This window comes from Elephantulus edwardii, unplaced genomic scaffold (genome assembly GCF_000299155.1).
Source record: "Elephantulus edwardii isolate Elephantulus edwardi_28Jun2011 unplaced genomic scaffold, EleEdw1.0 scaffold00278, whole genome shotgun sequence".
In the NCBI taxonomy this organism is placed as follows: Eukaryota; Metazoa; Chordata; class Mammalia; order Macroscelidea; family Macroscelididae; genus Elephantulus; species Elephantulus edwardii.
Genome location: NW_006400028.1, coordinates 663,275 through 672,239, shown reverse-complemented (window position 1 = coordinate 672,239; position 8,965 = coordinate 663,275). Strand labels below are relative to the sequence as shown.

At 38.1% G+C, this 8,965-nt stretch overlaps 1 protein-coding gene across 1 annotated transcript in view; it reads left to right on the top strand.

Annotated features, from left to right (window-relative positions):
• Nucleotides 1–8,965, top strand: part of SLC4A8 (solute carrier family 4, sodium bicarbonate cotransporter, member 8) — a 116,767-nt gene that overhangs the window by 72,824 nt on the left and 34,978 nt on the right. The window contains exon 11 of the mRNA XM_006900214.1: nt 2,774–2,874. Coding sequence (XP_006900276.1) covers nt 2,774–2,874 — 101 coding nt within the window. The remainder of the gene's footprint in view (nt 1–2,773; nt 2,875–8,965) is intronic.

Sequence of the window (8,965 nt, the reverse complement as noted above, 5' to 3'; positions counted from 1 at the left end):
AATCCACCAGATGCTCTGCCGGGGAAGGAGGGGCAATCTCCTCCAGTACCAGTCAGATCTGATTTGACGGTACACGCACACAAAAAAATAATAAAATAAAATAAAAAAATAGAGGGACACACTGTCGGACTTCACCTAATTAATGATCAGCAATAGAATATAGTATTTATATATAAGTGATAATACAGATTTGTAACATTAGCTTTAAAAGGGAAAGTTTTGTTCTGTATATTTTGTTACCTTTTACAGAATATTAAAAGAATTAAATGTGGAAAAAAAATTGCAGAGGTCAGCTCAAGAAGACTAAGCAAAGCATGAATAATGAAAGATGCAATGACTTGGTGTTAGAAAATGAAAAGGGAATATTTTTCAAGCTAAAAGATGTAAAGAAGAGATTCAAGTCTCAAGTTGTAATATTAATGGATACTGGGGGCAAAATAGTAGGATGATGCGGGAACCATCAAACAAGATGGAAGATCACAGGGTCACCATACTAAAATAAAAAAAAAATGCTACGGAAAAAGAAGTCCAACCTATACAGAAGGCATTGACAAAAAATAACAACAAAAGAATGATTGGAATACTAATTGAGATATATCAGCAAATAGATGGAGCCCTGAATACTCTCATTATTGTTGTTAGGTGGCATTAAGTGCAACTCATAGTGACCCTATGAATAGCGATCTGAACCCTACCCTATCCTATGCCATCTTCGTCATCTCTGACACACGGGAGCCCGTTGCTGAAGTCACAATGTCAATCCATCTGTTGGAAGTCTTCCTCTCCTTTGCTGACTCTCCATCTTTCTAAGCATGATGTCCCTTTTCAAAAAACAGCTTTGCCTAGCTATACGTGCTGAGTATGAAAGATGAAGCTTCACGATCTTTACATCAAAGAAGCACTCTGGTGGTACTTTTTCCAAGACAATATCTGTTTGTTCTTTTGACAGTCAATGGGATATTCAGTACTCATCTCCAGCACCACAACTCAAAGATACCAATTCTTCTTCTGTCATCCTTATTCATTGTTCAGCTCTCTGATACATGGTAGGTGATTGAGAAGACTATATCTTGAATCAGGTGCACCTTAGTCTTCAAACTGACATCATTGCTCTTCAGCATTTTGGAGAGGTCCCTAAGAGCAGTTATGTTCAATGCAACATGTCCTGATTTCATGAATGCTGGTATCAAGGATGTTGATAGTTGATCCAAGCAAAATTAAATAATTGATCACTTCTATCCTTTCTCCATCTATCATTATGTTGACTGCTGGTCCTGTGGTAAAAATCTTTGTTTTCTTTATGTGGAGATGTAATCAATTCCAAAGGCTGTAGTCCTTCATATTCTGAAACAAGCATTTCATATCCTCACTTTCTGCAAACAAAGCTGTGTCATCTGAATCACACAGGTTGTCTTCCTCCAATCCTGATTCCACATTCTTCTTCACAGAGTCTAGCTTTGTGAATTTTTTTATTATGCCAGAAAATTTGGAAGATAACAACCTTGTCTAATCAACTGGAAGAGATTCATATTTGTTCCAATTTAAAAAAATAATGTTCACTAATTTCCATGCTCTGACCCAACAAAGAATGGAAACTATTGAGTAATATCATTAATACCACATGCAAGTAAAATATTGAAGATTTTTTAAAAAGCTTCTGAAACAGTACATTGACAAGGAACTACCAGAAATTAAAGTTGGATTCAGAAGAGACCATGGGAAGAGTGCTGATGTCAGATGGATCTTGTTTGAAAGTAGAGAATACCAGAAAGATGCTTACTGGTGCAGGATTTTTTTTCTCCCGATATGCCTGCAAAATAGAAAAATTAATATGACTATTGTGCAAATAAATGTCAATCAATCACCATAGTCACAGATGAAAGAATTAAAGATTTTGTCAACTTCTGCAGTTTGAAATTGATCAAACATCCAATCAAGATGCACTGACAGTTACTGGTAAATAGTATCTGAAAAGTAGAAACAAAGAAGGGTCAGTAGTTAGAAAAAAATGCCTAATATTGCCGGATAGAATTTTGCAAGATCATTGAGTTATTCATTGAAAATACCTGTTTCTTTTTTATTTCTGTTCATTGGCAGTTCCTACCTTTTGGCTGTTACGAATAATGCTATTGTGAACATTTGTGTACTAATATTTTTTCCATTTTTAAAATTCTTTCATGTGCTCTACCTAATTTTTAAAATTTACCTGTGTTTGGTTCTTTTTTTTAATTTTAATGAAAATTTACAGAGATTTTGGATTTCCATTCATTCATTGTTGCACTTTTCTCCCTGCCCAACCCTCACCCCGATCGCTCTTCTCATTGGAAAAAAAAATTTACCTGTGTTTTATTGACTATGAAAAGTCATACAGCTGTGTAGATTATAATAAATTATGGACAACATTGAGAAGAATGGGAATTCCAGAATCTTTAATCATGCGTACGTAAAACTTTTACACAAATCAAGAAATAGTAGTTTGAATAGAATGAAGGGATCTGCTGCAGGGTTATATCCTTTCTGCATAATGAGTGAATAATTAGAGAAACTGGACAGTATGAAGAAGAATGTGGCATCAAGATTGGAGAGAGACTAATAACCTACATTGTGCGGATGACACAACCTTGCTTTTGGAAAGTGAAGGAATCTTGAAGAACTTACTAAAGAAAATCAAAGACTATAACCCACAACATGCTGCATCGCCACCTCCACCTGCTACAGTAGGTAGGACTGAACAGATGACTAATTTTATAATTTTGTCGTCCTCTGTTAATAGGAGAAAAGAAAAATGCCTGGAGTTCCAAATGGAAACATTTGCCACATAGAACTGGAACCACATGGAGGCCACAGTGGGCCAGAACTCCAGCGCACAGGACGGTAAGTTCTGGGACATTTCATAGTTGTTATTTGGGCAAAAGCCGTGTTAATGAAGTGTGTCCACTTTACTTTCAGCCTTGTTTTTTTGATGTCTTGATGTTCTGAGAATGACTTTTCAAAAGGAACGGTAACTACTACATCAAATAATATATTCATTCGGGTTCCTTAAAACCAGGTATCATGTTTCATCTCTCTTCATTCATGTGGAATGGCAGAATAGGGGGCAGGGGAGTATTTTGTAGGAGTCCATCAGAGAGCTCTAGTGGTAAGAAGCTGCATTGCAATCCCAAAGGAATTTTAGTTCAAATCTACCAGCTGCTCCATGGGAGAAGTATAGACAATCTCCTCCAGTGTGATTAACTACTTATGAAAACCTGCTAGAGTGTCAGCTATGGGTTGGTTCCAGCTTAATGGCACACGAAACCAACAACAACATCTTGTACAAGGAGTTCTAGAGGCTTAGTGATAAGGAATTGTACTGCCAGTGCAAGTATATGTGGTTCGAATTGACCAGCTGCTCCACAGAAGAAAGATAGACAGTTTCCTCTCATTGTGATTTACAGCCTCAAAACCTCACTGTAGGGTCAGCTATGAGTTGATTCTGACTCAGTGGCACACAATAACACCATCACCAACACATCATGTATAAAGCCTTCCTACCTAACATGTTGTTCTCACTAATTTGAACATCCTCTCCCTTCCTCAACTCTTGTCTAATTCCTACTTATTCTTTGTCTCAGCATAGGAGCCATTTCCTTTAAGAAGCCTTTCAAGACTTCTAAAGATTTTTCATATAATAATCCTTATCACACTTTATTTTATTGCTTGAGTAGTTACCTTTCTTTTTAGAATAATTCATATGGAAAGGAACCCCATTGCCTTTTTCATCATTATATTCCAAGCACCTAGCATAGTATCTGACACAGAGCAGACATTCATTTAGTAGCCAATGAATAAACAGGAAGCTCTAGTGGCCTAGTGTAGATAAGGAGTTGCACTGCCCCCTCAAGTATGCAGTTCAAATCCACCAGCTGCTTCATGAGAGAAAGACAAGCTCTCTCCTACTGTGTGATAGAAAGACTCTGAAAACCCACTGGAGGGTCAATTAACCATCAATTCTGCCTCCATAGCACATAGTAACAGACAGTGGATGAATGAATACTTTTAGAGTGATGCCTATTTTGTAACATAGAATAAGCAAATAATAAATTATCACTCTGGGTGAAGAAACTCCCTTATAGCTGGAAGATGATAAGTACTACTGTAGTAATGAGTATATCTCAGAATAGAAAATAGACTCTTATAGGGTTGTTGCTGTTGTTGTTGTTGTTGTTGTTGTTGGGTACCATTGAGCCAACTGCAACTCATAACGGCTCTATAAACAAAATATCTGAACCCTGTTCTATCCTGTGCCACCTTGACACTTCCTGACACATAAGAGCTCATTGCAGCAGTCACCATGTCTGTCCACCTACCTGAGGGTCTTCCTGTCCTTCACCGACCCACCACCCTTCCCAGCATCATGCCCTTCTCCAAGGAATAACCCCTCCTAACAACATTCCCACAGTATGTGAGGCAAAAACCTCATCATTCTTGCCTCCAAATAGTAGTACTCCAACTGCACCAAAACATATCTGACATCATTACTCCTCAATAATTTGAAGAGGTACCTAACTGAAGATTTTCCCAGTGCAGTGCATCTCCTTATTTCCTGACTGCTGGCACAAAGGATGTTAGTTGTGGATCCAAGCAAGATGAAGCTGTTGACAGTTTGTCTCCTCCATCAAAATGCTGCCTATTGGTCTAGTTGTAAGAATCTTTGTTTTCTTAAGGTTGAGATGCAATCCAGAGGTGTCTGAATATCACAGGTTGAGATTATGATTCAGACTAAATTTGGGTGAGTGGGGATTTTCAGGATAGGATTCGAATCATGGAAAACAGCCTACTGTTCTCCACTCTTTTGATTTTCATCTTCTCTTCTTCTCCTTCCTTGAAATTTACACTCTTTAAACTTCTGTACTCAATAGAAGACCAAAAAGAAATGCAAGATTTTTTTTTTCATTTACAGAAAGTATTCCCTTCTTTGCCCCTTAGGAATCCATGGAGAAAGAAATAGAAGGAGATAGGAAAAGAGCATGGTGTTTAGCTAGCAGCGTCTTGCTATGGAAGTTTTTTCCCCTAGTTTGAGTAAAGTACTTGAGTGTTGGGACACATAGCAAGGCTCTGGAGAATGTTAGGTCTGGGGAGGAAAGGAATGATGGTTTGAAAAGGAGGAACTTATGAGGAGAGGGTGCAATCTGAAAGAGTGAGTTCAGTATTTTCTTTAAAGAGGGAGTTATCTAAACTAGGCTGGAATGTCTAGAATTAAGAGACTACTGTTTAGGGAAGTATCTTTCCATAGGATGGGTTCCAGGATAGAGAAAATGGTGTTTTAGGGTATTTAGAGTATTAATAGAGTATAGATTTGATAATATTTCTGAATTTGTATTATCTTTTGAGTACAAAGTGTGTTCATAACCTAAGACTTAAGAGTTTAGAGATTGTGTGCGTGCGCACGCGCGCACACACACACACACACATACGCACACATACACACACAATTACAGGATTATTTTGGTGCCAAAGAAAAGCATATACTACAGTAGGTAAGGGTCCCTAGACCTGGTCTCTGGGCCATGAAGTTTTTTGAAATGACTTATAATCAGTTAATTCTACATGTAAGTTAGGATTCCATTGGTCTAGATCCTATTGGTCCTAGAATCTCAGAAATGGTGACTAAGTAGAAAATTCCTTATTATAAAGACTGTTAACCTGCCTAGCCACAAAACTCATGTACCTTTATTTGCAATTCAGATAGAGTTCTAAGGAGTGCTCTCATAATGCTTTATCAGTAATTTTGGCAGTTGGCAGAGGAGAAAAACCAAGGATTATTTTTGGATTAGTCTTAATTCAGAGCACTTAATGTACACTTGCAAAAACTTTTTGGTACACAGACCAAAGCAGTTAGTCAAACAGAACAAAGGGATATTGCATAGTTTAAAATCAAGGAAAGTTATGTGTCAAATGGATTTTGTGTTTGTTAAAAAAAGTGTCAAGGTTGTATCTTTTCACCATATCTTTTCAATGTTTGCTAAACTATATGAGAACTTGAGCTATATGAAGAAGAATGTGGCATCAAAATTGGAAAAAAACTCATTAACAACCCGTACTCATGCTTATGGAAAGTAAAGGAGTCTTGAAGCCCTGACTGAAGAAGATAAAAGACCACAGCTGTCAGTATGGATCACATCTCAATATAAAGGAAACAAAAATCCCACAACTGGACCAATAAGCAACATCATGATAGATAAGTAGAGGGAAAAAAATGGAAATTGTCAAGGATTTAATTTTATATTTTACCACAGTCAAGACCTATGGAAGCAGCAGTCAGGAAATCAAAAGTAATTTTTTACTGGGCAAATCTGCTGCCAAGGACCCCTTTTAAAGTGCTACAGAGCAAGGATGTCAGTTTAAAGGTGCACCTGATCCAAGCCACGATCTTTGCACTTGCTTCTTATACATGTAAAAGTTGAACACCAAACACAGAAGACCAAAGAACTGATGCTTTCGAATTGTGGTGTTTTTGACGAATATGGAATAAGTACTGCCAAGAGTATAAACATATCCACCTTAGAATAAGATGCTATTTCAAAGTAAGAATGATGAGACTTTTTCTCATGAATTATGGGAATATTATCAGTTGGGACCAGCCCCTGGGGAAAACAATCTAATGATTAGAAAAGTAAAGAAGACCCCCATAGAGATAGATTGGCATGACTGCAACAGTAGACTTAAACATAGCAGAGATTGTGTTAAACATAGCAGAGGTTGTGAAGATGGCACAGTATTGGACAGGGTTTCATTCTGTTCTACCTAGGTTTGCTGTAAGTCAGAGCCAACTCAATGAGACCCAATAGCAACAACAACAACAGTTCAGTTCTTCTCAGTGTGGAAGACACTCCTCTTCCTGAATACTTGGTGTTTCCCCCAGAGTTCCTAGTATAAAAGACTAAGATAAATGAATGACCTGCCTCCCAGAGTGACTTTTTACATTTGCTGATCTAATACCTCCATTAGGAATAATAATTCGATAAATCAATTGGTGTTTCTGAATCTCAATATATGTGTGGTGTCAGTGTGAATCTTCCATTTCAGGTGGACAGCCTATGAGTATTTGGGCTTTTATAGATTACACAAACAAAAATGCCACTAGCCTGGGCTTTATAATTCAAACCATTAGTTGCACGAATCATTGTACACAAAAAAATAAATTTGCTGATACAGAAGAATTTCATGAAACCGCATATAATCAAGAGGCAATGGTGCTTAACGAAGTTCAAACTGCTCTGAAAGAATTGGCAAAAAACAAGACCCCAGGAATTGATGGGATATTATTTGACATATTTCAACAAACAGTTGCCCTGGACATGCTCACCAGGTTGTGCCAAGAAATCTGGAGGACAGCTACCTGGTCAACTGATTGGAAGAGATTTCTTCCTACTAAAAAAAAAAAAATCATCTGAAAAACTATGGAAATTATTGTACAATATCACTAACATCACACACAAGCAAAATCTTGCTGAAGATTATCCAAAAATTATTGGAACAATACATTAGCAGAGAACTATCAGAAAAATAAGCTGGATTTAGAAGAGGTCATGGCACTAGAGACCTTAAGCTTTTAGCCGAGATCCATTGACATTGGTGATAGAGTACCAGTGGAATATCTATCTGTGTTTCATTGACTATGCAAAGGCATTTGACTGTGAGGATCACAACAAATTGTGGCTATCCTTGAGAAGAATGAAAATCCCAGAACACTTGGTTGTGCTCATGCAAAACTTTTAGTTGGATCAGGAGGCATTGGTCAGAATAGAACAAGGAAACACTACATGGTTAAAAATTAGGAAGGGAATGTGTCAGGGATATGGCCTGCCTCCATACCTTTTCAATCTGTATGCAGAACAGATCATTTGGAAGGCTGGGCTTTATGAAGAGGAATGTGGCATCAGGGTTGGAGGAAGAGTCATCAGCAATCTGAGTTATGTAGATGATACAACCTTGCTTGTTGAAATAGAGGAGGACCTGAAGCATTTCCTCAGAAGGTCAAGGACTGTAGTCTTCAATGTGTATTGAAACTCAACATCAAGAAGACAAAGATTCTCATCACTGGACCAATTAGAAGGACCATGATAGATGGAGAAGAGAGTCAGGCTATTAACAATTTCAGCTTGCTCAGCTCCATAATCAACACTCTTTGTTACCAGCAATACCAGGAAAATCACTGGGAAAATCTGCTGTCAGGGACTTCTCCAAAGTGCTGAAGAGCAATGATACCTGCCTAGAGACTAAGGTGCACCTGATCCAGGCCATGGCTTTGTAGTAGCGTGCTATGCATCAGAGAGCTAGACAATGACTAAGGATGACAGAAGAATTGATGCCTGCGAGTTGTGATGGTGGAGAAAAGTATTAAACATGCCATGGCCCACCAGGAGAACAAATAGGTCTGTCTTGGAGAGGGTAAACCCCAAATTTCTCCTTGGAGGCAGGGATTTTGAAGCTCCGTCTCAGATAATTTGGGCATGTGACCAGGAGGGACCAGTCCTTGGAGAAGGACATCATGCTTGGAAGGGAGAAGGTACAGTGCAGGAAAGGAAGACCCAGATGGGAAGGTTTGACTGGGACAATGGGATTAGGTGTGTCAGAGTCAGTGAGACTGGCTCAGGATAGGGCCGATTTCAGAGCCATTGTACACAGAGTCACTATGAGTCACAGGTGACTTGATATCATATAACAATGAAACAAGGCTTGATTTCTGCACATCATATTGTACAACAACAAAGCAAAATTTAGAGACTTGAGAGATCTTATTTTTATCAGATAGGAAGGCATTTGAAGATAAGGTAGAGTAGATTCTAGGAAGATAAGGAAGGAAACCAAGTTTTAAGTTGTTTCTAAGAGCTAGGACAGTGCACTGAAACCCCCTGAAGCTGACCCTCAAGATGTGACAGTGCTACATTTATAACAAAGATATTTATATTTTATATAAATA